This window comes from Colletotrichum tamarilloi, assembly GCF_030869305.1.
Source record: "Colletotrichum tamarilloi strain Tom-12 chromosome Unknown Scaffold_50.1, whole genome shotgun sequence".
In the NCBI taxonomy this organism is placed as follows: Eukaryota; Fungi; Ascomycota; class Sordariomycetes; order Glomerellales; family Glomerellaceae; genus Colletotrichum; species Colletotrichum tamarilloi.
The window spans coordinates 84,408-105,791 of record NW_026849433.1 but is presented as its reverse complement, the minus strand read 5'-3'; the positions used below and the strand labels follow the sequence as shown (position 1 = coordinate 105,791).

Genomic DNA, 21,384 nt, shown 5'->3' with positions numbered 1-21,384 from the left:
CATGGCATGGCTTTCCAGATTCGCATGAAGAGGCATCACGACGTGTTCAAACATGAGTCACCTTCTCCGCCCCGGATACGCCGTTTCATGCCTTACGACAGACATTTTGTGGACACGATGTCGCGCGTGGTCGACCCAGAACCACGGCTCCCAATGCTGCTCGTGCGTTGCTGACTTATCATCCGATTCTATCTCCAAGGGACCAAGACTCCATTCATCCACCTCGGAACACGACTCAATGACGGCAGCTCACTCCGCAAGTCAAACTTTTTAGCGTACCATTCACCATTGGTAGTAGACCCTAGCGGAAATCTATTCAAAACAATCCCCGAAAGCGATTTCACTCGTCACAAGACCCGACAGGGGCTATGTGCATTCTAACGAGATGCATATTCGTTCTGGATACACGCGCGGGTTTCATGCGTTTGTTTCACAGAATACACCTATGTTCAATAGTTAAAACATCCTGGACTTGTAGCCAAGGAGATTCCTTGTCCAGGGCTGGTCACGTCCACTTCAGTTTATTGCCACAAACAAACATTGCTGGCAGTGCGGCATCGAAGCTGGGCGTTCTTACAACAAGTTATGCGATACTCATGTTGTCGATACATCAAGCGAAGCGTCTTGCAGCCGGTCCGTTTACTCGTGTCTTTCTCAATAACTCTCAGACTCCAAACTTGGCTTTTGCGCCTCGCCACACCGCCAGCTGCACGCTGCCGGCACTATGCCGCTGCACATGCTCTAGTCGTTATCCGATCACAGTGACCTGACATCTGCATATGCTCTGATCACGAGAAGGGCGGAAAACTCGAGGAATGAGCGTTGACTGTATCAGACTCTGCCAGCGACACGTATAGTTCTGTCAAACACGTTGCCTCCTCCTCCGCTCATGCGGTATGCATCCCACCGGGTTTAATGAAGATCGACCGAGGCACCGAAAGGTATCATCCAAAACACCAGTGCGGGTCGACGGTGACCACTCGATACACACTACGGATACACAGTCGGCATCGAAGTGCTCTATCTACGCATACCTCGTGGCTACCAGGATCTCTGCATCCGCAAGCGCATCGAAATTTCCAAGTATAACTCAAACATAGGGCCTCAGCCACCAAATCCTTCTTCCTCGCCCTTCTCTTCCTCCCTTCCCCGGGTCCGTCCCTAGCTGCTCTTTTACTAACTCCTTTTGCAGTAGCCGGGAGCCGCTACAGATTGTAGCCTCAACGATCTTCAACGCCCGCAGCCGGACATATGCAACCCATCGAGGTAGTATATTTCCCACCGCATGCTTCTGTATTTTGGGCGTTTCTACTGAGATCCTCATCGTCTGTGCTGGAAATGATCTCGGTTCCAAAGTTTCCAAAACCCATCGCAAGAGCTTCTCGAAGCTCCTGCAATGAACGCCACATGCATAGAAGGCAGCTCGCAGGCTTCCATTGCCCCACGAGAACAAGAGAAACCAGCAACGGTTCCCATCGTCCTCCTCCACCATCTAACGAGCTACCACGTTTCCCCAATACCGCCCGGCAAGAACGCCCGCTCACATTTGAAGAGGTCAAATTCCAACGCGGGAAGCTGACTCGGGCAATCCCGTCGTCTCGTCTGAGAGCCTCTGGCATCTTTTCACCCCATTCGCCAACTGAAAAAGCTAGGTAAAATCAGCGAGCGATTGGGTTATCGAACCGTACGGCAGTACGGCAAACGGCAGAGCCAAACTCCGACTGGCTTGTCCTTCACGTGGCAACGAGATGGGGGAGGGGATAGCCATCAACAGACGAACCTCACGCCCTGGTCCGTCCGCCCTCCTTTTTTCCTTCCCCTCCATCCGAATAACTCAAAATCATTGTATCAGGAGGGGAAAGGTTCAGTATCCGTACTGATTATGCTACCGAGTGGCTTCCACATGCAGTCTTTCTTCCTTGCCCACTGCGCAAAGTGTGAGTGTCCTTCAGCCTTTCATCAGCTTCCGAGATGGCCCCACCACGTCGGAACCGAGTGTCGCCGGGATTTCTGGGGTCCCGTTCTCCACTTCCCGCCGCTTCCATGGGTCACGCCTCCGGCCTCCTTTCAAATTATCTCCGGATGCTCCGAGGAGAACCGTACGGCAAGCGTTCGGCCTTTGCGTTCCCCAGAGACCCAGCTCACCACTGGCTTCGTTGATCCGAATCGTTCTTCCTTTTGGGGTCCTCCTGTCCCCCTTTTCCATGAAAGACAGACCCACACCGGACCTGCGCTGCTTCATCACCTCTAATCGCATCCCCCTTTTTCCGTCTCTCTCCTCTTCGCCGCCCAACGAGTCCCCAAAGCCTCAGCTCTGAACACATCGAAGAAATAATATGTATGCCCCCCCCCCCCCCCCCCCCCCCCCCCCCCCCCCCCCCCCCCCCCCGGGAGTGGGTGTGGCGCGCACCGGACACAAGCGTCAGACGCGGACCCGCGCCCTCTCTGTTCTCGTCCAAAAAGAAAAACCCCACCCACCCCCCCCCCCCCCCCCCCTCCCCCCCCCCCCCCGCCAACGTCATCTTCCAGGCGAGCGAGGGTTTTGACGTCGGAACTTCCGAGAAACTGGTTCGGAACCGTCCCATGTTCTTTATGGTCATGGAAAAAAGTTAACATCTCCCACCAACGTCCTTCACCCGTCATTCATCATTCGTTTGCCTAATTGACCGTGACCAAAGCCAAGGCTTCTACTCCGTGCGCCGTGCCACTATCGATGTGATGTCGTAGTGTCCCTTGGGATGAAGCTGAACATTTCGAAATCCTCGTCCTTTCCTGTAGTCAATAACTAGTACAGAGTCGGACGCGCTGAACTTGCAACTGCGCTTTGGCCATCTCGCTGTCGTCTGTGAACCTCGTCTAATGCTGTGCAAGGGAGCCACTTGCCTACTGACATCGTATGAAGCAGCAGCTCCTGGTTAGCATCGTCAAGACATGCATATTACTCACTTGCCAAGGCAATCGGCACTTGAACAGAGGATGAACGAGCATTGAGCGCGAGCTATAGTACAGGCAACAAGTAGGTATAGGAGGAAAGGAAGGCTTCAGGCAGGCGGCCACGCAAGGAAGAAAAAACAAATCTTCATCACTTCCACCCACGCCCATGCACACATGTCTTCGTTCTGTAGACGGCTTCTGTCGCACCCTGATTTCCCGTTGGGCTTCAACCCAAACCCTCCCCCGTGTCATCCAAATAAACACAACCCTCCCGGGAAAACTAGGGTTCGACCATTGTTGCCGTATGCCATCAACTCGCCGCCCCCTTTGTATACGGAAATGACAACTCGCCGCCTACAACAAACCGACCTCCCGATCGACTAGCCCTGTTTCTTTCCGCCTTCCTACGAGGCAATCCGTTTTTGTCTCTACTATACTTCGGCTTCGCATCGCCTCGGACGACATGGCGGGGCGACATGCGGTGCTTTCGTCTACCGAACCAACCCCCACGGGTGGAATCGAGGAAATAAGGAAATGCGGGATCGAACGATGCGGCGCGTTTTTTTTTTCAACGGACAACTAAGCGACAAGGGGATTATCGGACGACGACGGAAAAACTCTTTTCGATGGTATAGAAAACTCCTTGTTGAGAATTGCAGCACTTTCCCCTCCCGAGCCGCGAGAGTTTGGTCGATGTCGGAATCGCGTGCTTTGCTTGTCTATGCGTTTGTAGGGTTGGATTTCGTTGGGGTATCAAAATGCCTCGATTCCGTTCCCTCCTTGGCGGTCCTGTCGTATCCGGATCCGGTGGCAGACGTTGCAGGAGATGTGAAGCAGACATGACTCGGGAAAGGCCACATGTGGAAAACCCACTCATGTGTTACAAACCGCCTAATCTAACAACCAGGTGCTAGAATGAGGCCCAAAAACAAAAAAAAAGAGTACTATGGTGCAAAAGAATCGTTTTGACGATGAGGATGATTGGTGGTGGCTGGCGTAACAAGAGAGAAAAGGGGACCCTGTTTAGTTCCTACAGCCGCCCGTGCCGGCGAAAGGGCGGCTCCAGCTGGAGTGGTAGACGATGAGAAAAGTGAGCTTTGGTATGAGCAGGTATGTCGTGACTTCGTCCTGTGTGTGCCAGTACTCGCGGATTAGAAAAGGGCAGCACCAGGGTTTCGAAAATTAAGTTGGCCAAATAACCACTCGACAGAAGATTAAAATGGTTTCGCGCGTACTGGAACCAGTATATCCAGACAGGACTTCGTCGTTATCGGGGTCGGGGTGGTGGTTTAGTATGCCCAGATTTTCAGCTGTTACCATCGGTCAGTATGGGGAATTCCAGGAATATTGGGTGGAGGCATTTGCGTACAAGTGAATCCCATGATCCTGTGCACAAGCTGATGCCGTCGTTGCTAACGCCCAAGCAGCTAACTCTGTTCTCGTGGCCTACGAGAGAGCCGACCTTTTCTCCGCGAGTCACATCCCAGACCTGAAAGAAGGGTTAGTAATCAGTTCACCCACCCCCATTAGGCCATCGAGATTCCCAACATACCTTGCATTCAAAGTCGTCATAGCCAGCAAACAATAAGCGTCCAGAGACTGAGGTCGCTACGGAGGTGATGCCGCAGAGAATAGATTCGGACTGGATCAGAGAGCAAGTTAGCAATCAGGGGTCCAATGATTTCCCTCAAAGGTCGCGCCAGCCGACTTACGCCGTAAAGGTTCAATTCGCGGTCAGCACGAATATCAAAGAGGCGGCAGGTAGCGTCATCGGAGCCGGTGACGAAGGAGTGGCCGTCGGGGAAGAATTGGATGGCGTTGATGTCGGACTCGTGGCCGGCAAACGTCTGAACGGCCTTTCCGGCACGGATATCCCACAGCTTGGCGAAAGCGTCGCAGGCACCCGAGATGAATGTGTTGGAGTTGGTGGGGTTGAGACTGATGCTCATCACATCGCCCAAGTGGTCGGCGAACTCGATAACCTTTTGGCCTGTCTCGATATCCCACTTCATACATGTCATGTCACCAGAAGAGGTGAGGATGCTGCGGTCGTTGATGAAGCGACAGCATGAGAGATAACCGGCATGGCCAGACAACTCCCTTGCGACGCGGGTGGGACCCTCTCTCTGCTGGTTGAGGTTGTAAATGGAGCAAATATTGTCGAGACCACCGCAAGCGACGTAGTTACCGCTTGGAGCGTAGGCACAGGTCATGACCCAGGATGATCTGAGGGGAATGGCGTGGACCTTGTTCGTCGTGTAGGCATCCCAAATGATGAGCTTGCCATCCTGCGAGGCGGAGACAAGATGTCTTCTATCGGTAGACCAATGCATGGCGTAAATCTTGGCCAAGTGACCCTTGAGCGTGCGCTTAGCCTTCATCAGCTGGTTCTTTGGGATCGGCTCGTGGGCCTGCTGGGCGACGGTGCGGACTATTGATCGAACATGTGTGGTTAGCGTGACGAGGAGAGATGGGGGAATTCAATTGAGAGAGAGGCGGTGGCAATCGACGATGAATTGACGATGGAAAAACTCACGAGTAGTATCGGCGAGCTCATCCTTCTTCCGCTTGATCCTGTCCTTGAGTGTCTCAGCCTCGCGTCGCGCCTGCTGGATGCGCGCCTGCATCGCCTCGGGCGACACATCGTTCTGGCCTTGAGAGTTCATCGTCGTGGACTGTCGTTTCGGCCTCGATCAATGGGGTGGCGGAGCGAAAGAGGCGGCAGCTGATGAAAAGAGGCGGCAGCGATAGAAACGGCGATGATGGGGTGGGTGGTGGTGGTGGAAGCGGGCGAGGAGGTCGGATCGGGAGGAGGTGGTCGTCGGTCGTTGGATAAGGGTTGAGGGTTGGAATTGAAATTGAGCGGGAGTCGGTGGAGAGGGAGGAAAGAGAGGTGTGGTGGTTGTCCAGTTCCAGATGGAAGGGGAATGCAAGCTCCAGGGGGGGGTTGCTTTGCGCGGACCAGTAAAACAGCAGGGTGGAAAGGAAATGATGGTCGGCCTGGGGGGGTGGTTGAATTACTAGAGAGGAAGCGCAGGTACCTGCCTTGACTGCGATTCGTCGGTCTGTTTAGCGGTACCTGCCGGGGGGGAGGGGGCCACTGCCAACTGGGGGGAAGTCTTATGCAGAAAACCCAGTAGTCGGGTGGACAGGAGCCGGAGCAGGAGCAGCAAGAGCAAGAGCAGGAACAAGCAGGAACAGGGCAGGAGCAGGAACAGGAGAGGGAGAGAGAGTGAGAGATGAGCGGGTGCGGGAGAGGAGAGGCAAGGTATGGAGCACAATGCCACAAAATGCTAAGTGGATTGGGATGGCTGGCTGGCAGTGGACGGAGGAAGAGATGGGAGAAAAAAAAAGAGGAGAGGACTGGACGGGGAACAGGACGAGAAGGGACTGGTGACTGGACGGAGGGGGGCAAACACTGAGATGGTGAGTGAGGTGAAGGGGAGCGAGAGGAGGATCAAGGGCCGGGGCCGTCGCCGTGTAAGGTACCTACTGCGTAAGGTAGGTACGGAGTAGAGGTACCTTGGATTCTGCGCAGTACATAGAGCGAGGTGAAGTGGGTCCTCCTCTTTCGCCTCTCTTTTTTTCTTCTCTTCCTCTTCCGATGCTCTCTCTGTCTCTCTCCAGACTTCAGCTGTTTGTTTCTTTCTTTCTCACTCACACTCTCTCTTTCTGTTTTCTCCAGCCTGCTTGTTGAATTCCCTATCCGTACAGAGTACCCACGCACCTACGCTATGCATACAGCTCCCGCAATTGTCGCTGATGGCCCGTACGGATACCGCTGCACGTCTTCTCTGCTGCGCTGCGCTGCTGCCGCCGCGGAACCTAGGGCCTGAACCTGGACCAAGCTAGGATTCGGGGCTGGCAGTGGCCAGGGGTATTTCGTATGTGCAGGTTACTAGGGACAATGAAAAGTGGTCGACCGTCCGTCTGGTGGGGGCCTGGGACAGTGAATCGGTCGACCCTCTCAACCTTGAAGCAGGTACAAAGCAAGAGAGAGGGTACCTACCACTACCAAGTGCTGGCCGTCTAGGAGGCCTACTGCGTACTAGTTGGAAGTACCGGAAGCTAAGTCCTTGCGTCAAGGTCAGATGAAGTTGCCGCAGCCTGCATATTAGCAGAGTAGATGGAAATCATGTGTGCAACTACTACTGCTACTACCAAATTCAAGACCAGAGAAGCCATGTAAGATACAGCGGGAAAAGATGGAATTGGTCAAAGGAAAGAAGAGGTAGACACATCAGCCAACGATGGCTGGTGAACATTTACACACCGCGCTCGGCCACAAAAAAACGCCGACGGTAATTACTTCCCGGGCAGAAAAGTGTACAGAGTACGAAATGAGGGCGCGACGGGAGCATGATGCGAGGGAGCGAATGTCAAGTTGGCGCCAGACTGCACCACCTCTAGAACCATGGACAGTAGGCCAAATCTTCCATAGGAGCAGCAGAGCTGCCCAAGACAGCGACACTGACAGTGACACTGATAGCGGCACCTCAATGAGGCCCTAGGAAGGCTGGTGTTATGGACTGGGGTTTTCCAATCGAAATTGAGACTGTACACATACACTGACCTGGACAAGAACGCGCCACGGCAGATGACAGCAAGGGCTAAGTCCTTTGTCCCTACTACGTGACAAGAACATGGCCAAGGTACGGCAAGAAGACCGGGGAAACAACGCGAAAGGAGACGGAAAGGCCGCTGGATGACTTACGCAGTACTACTACTCTGGAGTGAGAGAGAGAGAGGGAGAGGGTGAAGAGCAGTTGTCCAAATTCTGAAAGACACGAGAATCTGGGCCAGTCTCGCCAGTCTCCAGTCTCGAGAAGCTGTCTTCGTCCTTTATTCGTTTCTCGCCTTCTTGGGTCGAACCCTCTCTGACAGGGTCGGGATTGTCGAGCTTATCGCAATGGTGTAGGTATTCGTGCAGACACTGCAGAGAGACTGGGAAACTAGCCACCAGGCAGACTGGGCCGAATTGGGCTGGGCTAGACTGGTATGGAGGCGGCGGTGGTATTGCATCGACTTCTGAAAGAAGAAGAAGAAGAAGGTGAGCCGAATCGGACTTTTATCGGCCGGGTGACACTCGTGGTCCGTTACAATGGCAGGAGGGGGCCAGCAACACCGTCCACAGGGTCGGCAGAGAAGAACAGACAACCTAAGCAAGCAGGCAACCAGGGTTCCCCGTAACGCAAGGCAGTGTGGTAGGCCCGACTGGAGCAGGAATAGAGTGGAAGTCACAGCCGCAGACAGTTAGATCGGGTCGTTTACGGTACACTGTAGCCGTAGGGGACCAAGGAAGGTACTCCGTACTCTGAACTTGAAAAAGTTGTGAGCCAAGGTGGCTGAGATGCTAGGTACTGAAAGGCGATACTCCGACAGCCAAGTCGAGTTAGAGAGAAGCGCGTGGCTGAAGAGCTGGCAGAGAGAATACAGAGTGTGCGTGAGGTATCCGGGAAATGGTCGGAAAACAGGTTGTCAGTGGAATCGGCTGGTGAGCAGATACTCGGTCGATACTAATTCGTAGTGGATTCGGCTTAGGCCACCGAGGTCACCTCTGCTGTGTACCGGTATCCGTGTGTGGGTGTGTGTCAGGTACCGGGAATGCAGCGATGAAGGGCGTAGCGGGAAGACAGGATGGATCGGTGGGGACGGCTCGCGGGTAGAGAAGAAGTCCAGACCCAGTGTTGATCTGTGTGGTGTCCGTAAGAGGCAGTCTCAGGTCTGGGAGAGGTGCGGGAAACTGGGAATACCAGTGATCGATTGGATGGGGACGTGGCAGTCGTTCGTCTTCTCCATCCGTCACTGGTGCAAGTGTCTCTCGGTGTGTTCAACAAGCCCCTCTGCCCCTGCCCTGCGTCCAGAAGGACAATCCGAGAGGGTCGAGACACGGGGGAGTCGTTGATCGGATGCGTCGAAGCTAGGTCCAGTGACTCTCTGGTGCACCAATCACAATGTTGCTAGTCGGGCTGATCCGATGTGTCGAAGGTGGTGCGATGAGAACAATGGCCAGGTGCAGGTGCAGGCGCAATCGAGTGACCATACATAGATGGCTGGCTGTTGACTGTCCGGAGACAGCAAATTGTGAGAGGCCCGAGAATTAATAGTTGATGGTTGACGATTGATGGTTCATGGTTGTTGACGCATCCAACAGAGGTGGGGTACGAACTTGTGTTATTTTATTTCTTCCCCCTTGGGGCCCTAGACAGGTGGGACGTACTCCGTAAGGTTCCTTGCTCCGTCCGCTAAGGTACGGATACCTAGGTAGGTACGTAGACTCTGATCCCGCAGACGAATGGAAATGGCCCAAGGACAAGTGGGATTCTGGAACCAGACGAGCGTGCAGATGTGGGTTGGGGAAGGAAGGGCCCAAGGGAAAGCAAGCACGACAAGCGGAAGGCAAGAAACACCCCGGTGCAGGTGCCAACCAAACAGGCCCTTTCCTCCAAAGCCCACCTCAACCTGAGCTCTTGCCGTCAATCTCGAAATCGTGTACCATTGCAGCAGGCACGCTCGTGATCAACCAACGGTCCAGTCCCTTTCCTCCATGTCCGCACATCTGATCGGGTACCTATTGCAGGTACCTACCTTACCTTATGACTGACTTCCTCCGTTTAAGGATAAATTGATTCTTGACTCTTCAACTCTAGAGTTTAAGAGTTTGACAACCGAAGACAGACGGTTGAAGACTTTGCCCTCCACGATATACTCTCTTCGGGGTTTGCCAATCCTGCCCGCTCAGGACCGAATCCGAACAGCAGCGTTGACGAAATAGTTTAATGACTTAGACTCCCGTCGTCCGTCTCATCCCGTCTCGTCCTGTGGTCCTCAACCACACCATTTAGCCGTGCATCCCTGACCGCCACTCGACTTCTGTGTAAAGGAGGGATTTGGGAAGCAAAAATGGCTTGACTTTGAGATATGCGCAACAACATTTGTCCAGTCGAAGGTAGGGTGTAGTCTCTACCTACCGTTTTCAGGGCATTTCAGAATAAATCTACCTGGCCGGAAAGAAGCGTGAGAAGTGTTGCACCCGGTGCGAAGGGAGAAGTATGAATATACTGTGTCCGTAGTCCGAGAAAAAACCTCTTGTCCGCTTTTCCTCCGCCGGCTCCATACAATGCGGATGCGCGATGCGATCGATGCCATACATACCGTACTTGCTGGTTAAGCCTCATATGGCATGCCGGCCTGTTGTTGGATATGCCCTAGTAGTTACGTGTGCTGCCGCCTGCGGCTTGCGTGCATGGGCGACCCAAGACTAAGACACCCAGGTCCCGATCGAGCAAGCAGAAGAAGCAGGGTTCAGTGCGGTAGCTTAAGGCATCTAGAGTTGTAGATTTGGGGTCCCTACCTGAACTCATGACACCTGCGTTACAGGACCCGTCAACCTTTTCGCCATCGCCATCATCTACTTACACACAACAATAACAGCCTGAAGGGACGGATCACGGATCTACGTTCAGTTGTTGTGCTCTCTTGGAATCCCAATCCCCCACACCGAATAGTCAGACCGGCACAGCGTAAGGTAGGTAGACTGATACTTCCCGCCTCACTTTTCGCTTTGACTTTTCTTGGGCAAATAATTATGCCTGGATTTCAGGTATTCACTCACGCAGTCGACAGGCAACGCAAAAGGCCAAACAAAGGTGCGGATAATACTATTGGACGTTTTCTTCCCGCCTTGAATGGCGCACGGGCACCTCGGTCAAGATTTTGACTTTTGCAGTGTTCCCTATCGCGCCATTCAATCCTTTACCTCGTCTTTTGATGCAACATCATACCTCTGGCAAGTATCCGTACCGCCTTACCATTGATGTTATTACCTGAGAATACCTATGCAACCGTATGAATACATACATGGGTTATTCCCAAAAAAGCATCTCTCCTGATGAAAGTATATCCTGTTCAGACAGAAGTAAGTAAGAAAAGGCAACAATTGATTCCCGGGCAAAAGATTGGCTGCGGAAACAGGAAAAGGCGTATCGGCTCCTGCCATCTGAGTGACATTGAAAAGAAGAAAAGCACAGTGCACCTTCATTTACTCATTTAACCCCTGTCGGGAGTGTTTCCAGATGGGAGGCTGCGGCAGACTGGGGTTGTCATTGGTCAGTCATCCCACGGTACGTACCGCCCCTCCCGCGTCAGAAAGTGGAGAAGGAGCCGCCGCACCGGCTGCGCACCCTCCCTCCCAAGGCTTCTCCTCCTCCAACCTTTCTTGGCGACATGCAACCACGACGCTTGACGCCTGGATGCTCGACGCCTTTGGTCTACTTTTGTTTCTCTCCTGCCCTGAGCAGCCAACCTTGCATCTGAACGGCAGAGCAAAACGGGATTTGCCCAAATCACCCTCATATCATTCTTTCGCAGCCGCAGAATGCACAGAGGCGGTGATTGCCTACGCCATCTCGATTACGCACAAGGGTAGGTCGGTCGGTCTCTATACTTTTGCTTGGTGCTGTATCAACGCTGATATGCTACAGAATTCATACTCGTCTTGCCTTTCTGACAACGTTGTGCTCGATCAATGGAGACAATCATGAACTACGACCAGATATTCGGCAGTCTTATCTCCTTTGGGGAACACTGCGGCTCGATACACCCATGTATTATTTGACAGAAGAATTTGATCCTCCGGTATTACGCATTCGCACAAACATCCCCCCCCCCCTTTCGCTTTCCAAGTGCAAGCTGCGGACATTGCGCTTGCGCTTCTCGGCTACCTTAACCGCACGGTATCCAGTTCGGACACAAAGAATCAAGACGACCAGCCAACCCGAAAGCCAGCGATCCCATCAGTAAGCGAAGTCGTACTATCTATCGCAAGAGACACAGACCACTCAGATGACCCGTTGTTTCTCTCACAGTGAGCTGCACTTTACCTGTAGGGTGCCTTGCAATGTGGGTCGCTCTAGCTAAGATGCATTGCATAAAAAGTAGATTGGATACAGACACTAGGCCGTATCTAGAGTCTCAGGTACCGGCTTCCCATCTAATTCTGTGCAGCACTGCAGCATGCAGTCGGGTCCAGTTATGTTGGCACATCCCTGATAGGCTGCTAATCGAGCAACTAACTATCCGTACGAAGCAGACGTACGAATATCTACCTACACTACCACCACTCTTTGCACCGGCTGTTCCGCGACCTGTGCACCACGTTTCCCAATCCACGTCCACATCACCTCACCAAGCAGACGAATATGCGTAAATCGCCGCTACCCTACGGAGTCCTGCAGTTCTGATCTGAACTCAGTCGCTGTGGTTAGGGCATTTTGGACGCTGACATATTTATTGCTCCCGAGAGCGTCTTCTCTTGACGCACTCTTTATCCTTTTCTTTCAGCGGACCACATACGACCAGGACACAGCCAATGCCAGAATACAGCCTCTGGGAGGCGGGGATACGCAAGCCGCACCGGCAGCGCTTGCCAAATAGAACCATTCCGACTACGAACATCTACCCCTCGCCTCTCGTCGCTAGTAGCTGAACCGTATTGCTCTTTCGTTTGAACCTGACAGATACCATCCACGATGCTTGCTCGAAAGGCTTAGGCCTCGCTCTGGAAGCGATCAGCGGTTGCCAGCTCAACGTAGCCAGAAATGCCCAGCAGCATTAGGGTTCAGCAAGGAAATCGATGGCAGAACTCGAAACCTAAATAGGACGGGCAACATGCGACTTGAGCACACCGAGTCTGCTGGACGTTGGCAAAGTTTTCGGCGAACCATCCGAAAACCTTATCCTCCAGAAAGGTAGCTACAGCCATCAACACAGTCTTCAACTCTTTACCGGTATACCTTTCCAGTTGGAGGGACTACCTAGGGCTGGAACGAGGATCAGGGCCAGAACAACGATGATGACGAGCCCTTGGTCCAAGTGCAGATCTAACTCAAACGTTTGTTCGAGAAATCCCCAGATGTCAGGTGGCGACAATCACGAATTGGGCAAAAGGCATACCTAGACAAGAAGACCAATCACTTCCTTGCCGGGTCGCTGCGCGGGTGGGAGCCGTCATCGTCAGTCAACCGGGGCCCTCGGATGATTGGGCGAACCACCCATCTATTCCACTTGTTACACAGCAGCCCAGCAAGCTAAGCTCGCTCCCTTCTGGCTGTTTTGCTTTTCCGGCATCACCAGTTTTGCCGTCGTCCCAATCGCTCGATCTCATCTCAAGTCAGACCTTGTCGTAACCATTACAGATCACGGCCTGACGCTTCGGTAGATCTGTCGCCGCATCGCCGACCCCAGTGCCGCCTTGTATTGACAACGGCCCTTTCCTCTCGTTGTCGAAGCTTTGAGGATGTATCCGGAACGAAGCTTTCCCATCACCCGTCAGGGTCATCTTCCGGTGGTTCCAGTAGGGTGGGCGGCCCAAGCTCTCGCTCTCAAGCCAGCCGGTGCCATCACTAGCCCCAAGCTTCCGGCGTTGCTTCTTTTTGAGGTCAGAGGAAGAGAATGCCTCGCCTTTACTCACTGTATTGGTCCATGTCGATGATCGTATATGAGCGAAGCAAGCATGCCGATATCAAAACCATCAAAAACGATGTCAGCATACACACTTCAAGCATGCCGCCCCCACTGCCATTTTTTTACTTTGCAGACGGAACACATGATTAGTAGATGATGCCGTTTGCACTTTAGTCGCGGCGACGGTATACGTACGATTCCAGACGGACACCCAACTCTGACTTCTTTTACCCTTGCGTCGTCTAACATCATTGCCGAATCCTGCGCCCCCATATCAGGCGCGGAATAGCCAACTGTCGGTACTTTTCGGGAAAGTACAGGCAGTGCCAAATCGCGTCTCATGTCTCCTCTGAAGAGCAAAAAGGCATCAAACCAAATCGATGAGCCTACATATATACTCGACACTCATACATCGTCGCTTGAGATGTAGAGAGCACGAAACCACGCATCTCCTTCTTTTTTTTTTTCTTTTTTTGGTGTTCAACAGCTATCCCTTGAGACTTCTGTAAGTCGACGCTCCTATCCTTGTGTTTGGTATGGGCGCCCATCGCTGTTGGTACCCGTGTTCTGCTTCAACCCTGCGCCACCTCTCACTAGCCTAAGAGTAACCTTGTGGAATGTCGTGTTGTTTTTGTGCCACCTTAGGCGGTTTAGGCTTCAGCTATATATTTCCTTCATGTTGAGAGACTGGAGCCCGTCAGCCCCAGCATCTAAAGAGCCTCTTATAGTGCCACCGACAAATCGTCTGACTAGGCGAATTACGGCAGTGTCATATCCGCCGGCGATGTCATTTTGCCGCCCGGATACGCTCTCCTGGTGAACAGGACTGGCCAGGCGCATAACAGGTATGGCGTACCTAGCTTACACGCTAAATACAACTACATACCTCTGCTGACGCCAGACGATGTCGAATATCAGAAAGCAACCCTCAATCTCGCTCGCACTGTGCGGTACATCGGCAGTCCAAGTTCGACCCCATACCGAATTTGGGTTGGTAAGGCCTCCATCGAAGCACAATGGCGCATGATGGCAGCTCATCTGATTCGCGAAGCATGTTACAAGATGGATCGAAAGAGACTGAATCTGACAGCCAATTGTTCGATTTTGCCCAGGTCGAAGCTTTGACAGATGTGTCGCAGTCAACGTCACCGACAAGCAGATTCACTGCCTCGCTCCCGTTCCAGCTCGGCGAGGGCTCAATATAGATTCCGCAGGAATTCGTGTATCTCCGCAAACCTACTTGATGACGGACCAGTTGGTCATTGGGTATTGATAGACACACGAGATTATAGAACGGGGTACATTGCCCAGAGTCAGGACATGTCGTCGTAAGTATCCTTATCGGCACCTTTGATATCTTCGACGGCCGCCGATCAGTCTTCTCCGCTGGGCGGGAGACGCACGGGCTCCTATTCCACCCGGGATCACGGATAGAATCCGCTTGCTACACGCTTCTAGTCACTGCCATTCCCCCTTTGTCTCTTTCACACTTGCATTGAACGTTGGTACGGATCCTCGCCCCGTGATAACCCCAATGCTCTGAGCTACCTATCCGAAGGTCGCTGCCTTTTGAAAGATGCTTTCTTGTACTTCTGGCTCCATGTTTTGCCGTTTCACATTTCGACGCCGGGATCACTTTTCCTACGGGTGGCATGACGGATCTCGTCTGGCTCCCGTCGATGATCCAGGAAATCGACGAGGTCTGTGTGTCGTCTCAACGAAATGTTAAGACGAATGAAGATCGTGCCATGGTTTATTACTCACAATTCGCAAATCTGCCTCCGGAGTATACTCCTGTAAGGCAGTCCGCGGAGTGCGCGGGCCTAGTACGACGATGTTGGACAACAAAATGCCAACCCATACTTCTGCCACTCTCCATAGGGCCGAGGCAGTGAGGGCCAAAGTGTGGCACACTTGACAAGCAGGACCACCACCAAGCCTCGAGGCTGCAGCAGACGAGACATTTTGCCGTTTCTTAGCCCTACGACTTGGGCGGTATGCTTGCCTCCCTCTCCTCAACAGCACAGGGCGAGGAGGAGGACCCTACTGGCAGCTTGACACGTCCTTGCTGCTGGCAAACGCTCGTTCGGTCTAGCGGGAACCATCTAACAGATCTTGCTTCCCAAAGACAGCCTCCCACGCCTCCATGTTCAAGGGATGCCAACGTAGCTTGCACGCTTGGACAATTATGTAAGACGCCGTCTCGACTTGGGCATTACATGCGTCTGCCTACTTGTAGCACCTACTTGCTGCACAGACCTGGTTATCAGTAATACAGTATCAACGATTCCGGATTCTGCCTTTAACACGATGGCGAACTACTGCATCGTGCTTCGAAAGCATTGACTCGGTAGAGTTGGTAGACTTAACGGAAGCCACTGTTAGAGTTTCGTAAGGCTATTTGTAGAGTCATTCCTCAATTCAGCATAGCGTATCTCCTACCATCAAAAGCTTGTTGGGATAGCCAGCCGCATTCCTAGTACTGGTGAAGTGCAGTACGTTTCTAAAGGCGTTGAACGTCTGTTACGAAGCAGCAGACAATAGCACAATCGAAATCTCTCGCTAGAATCTTTCTTCTGGTCACAATGGGAGAATTAAAAATCTGAATGAACGGAAGCTGGACCAACCCAGATTCAGGCTAGCCCAGGCCCGGTCCGGCCAGATTTCACCGAGTATCAAAACGGGACCCCGCGAACAGTGTTACTCGGTAAGTTGCAAGGTGCCGAAAGCAAAGCTAATCAAGGCGGGTCTCCGTAGATTGCTGCTTTTGATGCGAATCGGCCATATCGATTCTAAGTCATGGTGGGCAGTCGATTGGCCTGCCTACCCGGCCGCCCGCCCGTATGGCAGACAAAGTACTCGAGAGGGGGGTTGAGCCGAGGGAAATTTCATTAAACACAAGATCTACCTCTCTGCTATCGAGAAGCAACCAAGTCAACGCTTTGCCGAACTGCCCAATCATTCTCCGTCTCACGGGGGAGCCTACGGAAAACTTCGTGCTCGTACACGGCAAGACGTTCAGGCAGGCATAGCGGGCAGCATCACGAAGACTCTCGCTCGACCCCGATCCGGAAATTCGGAAGCGAACGTCCGGCCCTCGGGGTCTTGTACCGGTCCGGTGCAAGGACCGGTATAAGAACAAGTTGAATATGGGTATCCTAATAGACGCCGGGTTGGACCGAAATTTCCATCCCAGGAAATTGTTTGTTGATGAAGTTGTCGACAATCGCTATCTCGATATGGCCCTTTAGCACGTCTGCAGGTCCCTTTGCTAGATCGTTTCTCGGTCTACTCGGTTCATCGATGCGATACGGCACTTGTTTATTGTTGAGCAGCAGCTACAGTAGTGGTGACGGCAGGTTTCCACATTACTTGCCGGAGACGTTCTTTCTCGGTCTCGTCGGCAAAGATGGTCTCTATGCCCCGTCGGGCGAGGGCGCAGATTTCGTCGCGGGAGAGCTTGAAGTGCTCCGCTACCAGCCTGTACTCGTTGGACAACGGGCTGCCGAAGACGCCAACGTCGTCGGTCTGGTTTGATTTTGAGAGTTAGCTAACATGCCTTGCCCTTTGAACAACAGATGAGCGTCGCGAAAAGGTTCTCAAAAACGGAGTTGGAGGCCTCAGAGGGAAGAAGAACCATGAGAAAAAGGAACGTACGCCCAGAGATATCAAGCTCCCCTCCACACCCCACCACTCCCCGAAGTGATGGCCCTCGAACCCGCCCGTCACCATACCCGCGTGAACGTTGCAGCTGAGACACAGCTCGAGCCCGATGCCACGCTTGGCGATTTCCCGCTTCACGTCCTCGCCGAGATGGATCACGTGGCCCAGCCGGCGCGGCGACCACGACAGGATCTCGGCAAGCTCCGCCGGGTGGCCGGAGCACTCTGCCTCGCCAAAGTGGATCGTGATGCCGAGGTTGAGGGTCCGGGCTTCGGCGAAGGCGTGGCGGAAGATGGAGATGTTTTCAGAGTCATCGTCCTGGCCAGTGTGAACGCGGGCCGCCGGGTCGCCGCAGAGGTCCACGCCGACGACGCCCTTGTCGCGGAAGGAGGCTGCGAGGCGGACTGTTTCGTGGGCTTGGGATGGGGTATGGCGGCGGTCGACGGAGAGGATGAGGCGGGTGCGCATGGCGTTTGGGTTATCCCTAGAAGATGCCTCGAAAGCGTCTATCGCGGAGAGAATGGTGGCGACGTAGACGGACGGCGGCTGGGGGGTCGGCGAGGGGAGGGAGCGCGGGGTGGTGCGGAGTTCGAGGTAGGTTACGCCGTCTGCTTGGAAGTCTTGCAGGACGGAGAGGGTTGCTTTGCGGAGGGTGTCGACGTCGGTGATGAGATTGTAGATGTAGGATGAGAAGAGGGGGAAGAAGCTGTGTGCCGAGTGTGTTTGTTAGTCATCCAAGCCAGGGAGCAGAGGTTCTTGAGGGGGAAAGGCGAGGTCAGGTTTTACGTGGTGAGGTCGTAGTCGTGTTTGCCGTCCGGCATCACGACGAGGGGATCCTCGAGGTCCGTTTCTCCCGCCTCGTGCTTAACGACCCAGATGTCGTGGAGGGTGCGACGGCTTATGCTGCCCGTCAAGTGGGCGTGGAGCTGTGATGGTGTCAGATGAGGGTGTTCATAGCTATAGGTCTCATATCCGTAAGGGTTCTCTTGAAAATATACCTCGATTTTAGGAAGAGCTACAAAATCCATATCTATTGTTGGTTGGGAACCCATCTTGTTACAATTGTTGCGTTTTGTCTTGTTGAGGATATCCCGTGCTTGTAAGAAAGTTGTGAGTAGATGTTGGTTTGGTTTTCCCTCCTTATCAGCTGTCAAATGGGAATCGTCGATATCTCACCCCTCTTATTCCTGCCGTCTGTGCGGGTGGGCGAAATTGAACCGTCGGACCGGAAAAGAGGTGGTTGGGAAGAAGATCGCGGGGAAGTCTTCTGGGCGACGTTGAACTCAACTGATGTAGTTTCTAGAGAGGGGCGTGTGAGACAAGGCGACAACACTGCTGTGTCTGGGACAAAAAAAAGTGTGAGGTGTTTCGCGATTGGCAGTATGCAGTGCAGGTTTCCCGACACGGTTCCGAGTCGGAGCGGGCCGACGGTGCCGATCCCGGAGTGCAGGAGCCCCGAATTTTCTGGGATGCGTTTGCTTCCGGTGGAGTGAGACATTCCCGGCGCTGGCCGGCCTATTTGCTTTGTTCGGGTCCGGGTCACTTATGAAACTTTCCGTATGCCAGCTTTTCAATGCTGCGATTTTCTTTTCCTTCCCTTTGTTCCTATGTCTCTGCCGCTACTTTTTACACTTCAATTGACCTTAAGTTCTTATGATACCACCCCACTTGAATCGTTTATACTGCATTGCCAATATTCCTTTCAAGGTGAATCATGCATCCTGGCCAACTGACAATTCTGAAATGTTTCTTTTGGCTGGACATGGATCCGTGGTGACATTGCACATCCAGAATCAAGCAGGCTTCAGTCAGCGCACGCAAATCCCAAGAAGATGAACTTTTGTTGTAGTGAACCGAATCAGGCAAACCACTCACATAAACCTCCTGTCTTGCAGTGCATTTTGATTAGTAGTTAAGTGTTTCTTACGATCCATTTGTAAAAACGCAGGCTGCTTTTCTAGTTCACCGTGTGATTCGTACTTGTTTATCGCGAAGTCAACCTGTCCAGCTCTGGTTTGCCATACTGCCCATGTTATAACCACCTCTTCTTCTTGTTACGCCAATAAAGTCTCAAGTAATACCACTCAAGCAGATTTAAATTCTATTCGATTTTTTGTTTTCCGTGGGATGAAGACCTTCAATCTCCAAATATGATGCAAAGTACATCTGGGCATCCTCATTCCGAGGTAGACTCGAGTTGCAATGTTTCTTTCAGAAGGCCACACTTTGCGTATATACATACGATATACCTGGTATCCTTTTCCACCTGATCTCTTCCCACTCCCCTTACTCCTGCTTATGTCCAATCCTCGGCAGACACAGCCACAACACGAGCATGATCCCCAAGAAGGCGAGAATGATCGGCTGCAAAACCTGCACACCCTTCGCCTGCGCCAGTGCGCCGACAGCAAATGGCAAAATCGCCGCTCCGCTACCGCCAAACGCCGCCGCAAAACCAATGGTGCTGACATGAAGATGCCTCGGCAGCAGCTTCGTCGCGGCGACGACAACGGCCGGGAAAAACGGACCCAAGAAGAACCCCTGAAGCGCGACCGCCACGGCAGAAACGTAAAAGTGCGGCACGAGCCAGAACACCAGCTCGAGCGCCATGGCGATGGGGATGTAGACCGACACGGCGAGCTTGACGCCCAGCCTGGGGGTCACGAAGCCGAGGACCGCGCGGCCGAGGGTGATGCCCAGCCAGAAGCCGACCGAGGTCATGCCCGAGTCGAAGTTGTTGGCTTTGCGGACTTGGATCATGAACTGCACGATCCAGCCGCCGAGGGAGACTTCGGTGCCGACGTAGGCGAGGAGGAAGAGGGCGCAGAGCCAGGTGACGCGGGCGTAGGGGCGTTTGAGGAGAGCGGTGCGGAGGCCGCCTCCGGCGTTGTCGCTGCGGGAGTGGCTTACCAGCTCGCGGTAGACTGCGCCGGTTTGCGTCCAGAAGGCCGCCGTGCACCAGACGAGCTCGATGGAGGCCAGGCCGAGCTGGGGACGTTGTCGTAGAGTTAGAAAATGTGAAACGCTCAGATACTCTCTTCGTTACAGAGAATGGGTAGAGGGTGAGAGGTGTCTGGTACTCACCATGAAGTAGTAAAAGTTCCACCAACCCAAGTTCGCCTTGTTAATCATAGTCGTAGCAATCAAAGGGGCAATCACGCCGCCGACACCATAAAACGCGTGCAAGAAGCCGAGGACCTCGTTGGCCCTCGCCATGTTGCCAATGTACGCGTTCCACCCGGCGTCGCTCAGGCCGTTACCGAAGCCGGCGACGACGAAGGCGGCCACCAGCGCCGGGTAGGGCGGGTGCTGGGAGATGATGATGTAGGCGACGATGTGGCACGTGGAGGCGATGACGGCGATGCCGCGCTGGCCGAGCTTCAGGTGGACGTAGTTGTTAAGGGCGGCCGAGAGGACGTAGCCGACGAAGGGAGAGAGGAAGACGAGGGAGACGACGACGTAGGAGAGGCCGTAGTAGGTTTCGAGCTGGTCAGGGGTGTCAGTCAGCGTGAAACTGGGGATATCACAGTTAGCTTGGATGGGAGGAAACGCACGTAGGGAATCAGAGCCTGTTTCTGAGGTCAGTCGCTATACGAATTTTGGAGTTTCTGATGGGAGTGGTGAGAGAGACTTACACCGTAGGCGGCATCGTTCGCACCGGAGACGAGGAGACTGAAGAAGCAAGATAGGACTCTGAAGAGGTTCGACCTCGGGTGATTCCATCTCTGCACAACTTCGGCTGTTGTCGTCGGAGCCGGAAGACCCCCCGTCGCATCTGTATTCGATCCTAGAACATGACCTTCGGTATTTAGGAGGCTGCCTTCCTTCGAGGTCAATTCCTGGAGCGGAATCTCCTGGCCGACCGTCAATGTGGTTGACTCAGCAGACATGTCGTATCTGATGGTGACAACTCAATGTCCTGTCCCAGACCCTTGAGCAGTTTGTCGACTCGAAGTTGATCAAAGCTTTCAATTAGAATTCTTCAATTGTATTTCAGCCGTAGTCCAGGTAGGCAAAATGTTAGGTGGGCTCGGGGTTTTATGGGAAGCAACTTCAAAGGAGTTTAAATTTGTTTGAAAGCTGAGAATGACGAATGGGGATCCTAGTCTACCTTGGACGGAATATGTAATACGCCATTCCTTGCATGGGCGATGTGGGACGATCTCAAGCTCGAAGCGGGTTACACCAGACTCACGGATACCTACCTTGCGTCACTAAGCTCTGTATCCTAACCAGGGCTGGCTCGGGCAGCTACCGAGTACCTTTACTGGTAGTGGAATGGTAGGTCTTCCCGGAGAACATTTCGCAGCCAGAGTCAAGACT

At 53.3% G+C, this 21,384-nt stretch overlaps 5 protein-coding genes across 5 annotated transcripts; 2 read left to right on the top strand and 3 right to left on the bottom strand.

The window, feature by feature from the left end:
- Positions 1-4,223: 4,223 nt before the first annotated feature.
- CTAM01_10610 (guanine nucleotide-binding protein subunit beta) lies at positions 4,224-5,600 on the bottom strand (the record flags this gene model as incomplete). Its single annotated transcript, XM_060526625.1, has 5 exons — positions 4,224-4,244; positions 4,304-4,423; positions 4,487-4,576; positions 4,647-5,365; positions 5,471-5,600. 5 exons carry the CDS (start codon positions 5,598-5,600, stop codon positions 4,224-4,226), a joined length of 1,080 nt encoding a protein of 359 aa, XP_060378720.1.
- A 5,976-nt stretch (positions 5,601-11,576) lies between these two features.
- Positions 11,577-12,369, top strand: CTAM01_10609 (uncharacterized protein; the record flags this gene model as incomplete). The annotated part of the gene is made up of 2 exons (XM_060526624.1): positions 11,577-11,732; positions 11,989-12,369. Coding segments are annotated over 2 exons (537 nt in total), but the record flags the coding sequence as incomplete, so codon positions are not given.
- A 2,349-nt stretch (positions 12,370-14,718) lies between these two features.
- Positions 14,719-15,456, top strand: CTAM01_10608 (uncharacterized protein; the record flags this gene model as incomplete). The annotated part of the gene is made up of 3 exons (XM_060526623.1): positions 14,719-14,726; positions 14,957-15,194; positions 15,280-15,456. The coding sequence occupies 3 exons, from the start codon at positions 14,719-14,721 to the stop codon at positions 15,454-15,456; spliced, it is 423 nt and encodes a 140-aa protein (XP_060378718.1).
- A 1,263-nt stretch (positions 15,457-16,719) lies between these two features.
- CTAM01_10607 (adenosine deaminase) lies at positions 16,720-18,113 on the bottom strand (the record flags this gene model as incomplete). The annotated part of the gene is made up of 4 exons (XM_060526622.1): positions 16,720-16,926; positions 17,056-17,767; positions 17,848-17,987; positions 18,060-18,113. 4 exons carry the CDS (start codon positions 18,111-18,113, stop codon positions 16,720-16,722), a joined length of 1,113 nt encoding a protein of 370 aa, XP_060378717.1.
- Positions 18,114-19,347: 1,234 nt separating this feature from the next.
- Positions 19,348-20,951, bottom strand: CTAM01_10606 (MFS transporter; the record flags this gene model as incomplete). The annotated part of the gene is made up of 4 exons (XM_060526621.1): positions 19,348-20,049; positions 20,146-20,547; positions 20,616-20,630; positions 20,697-20,951. 4 exons carry the CDS (start codon positions 20,949-20,951, stop codon positions 19,348-19,350), a joined length of 1,374 nt encoding a protein of 457 aa, XP_060378716.1.
- Positions 20,952-21,384: the final 433 nt, after the last annotated feature.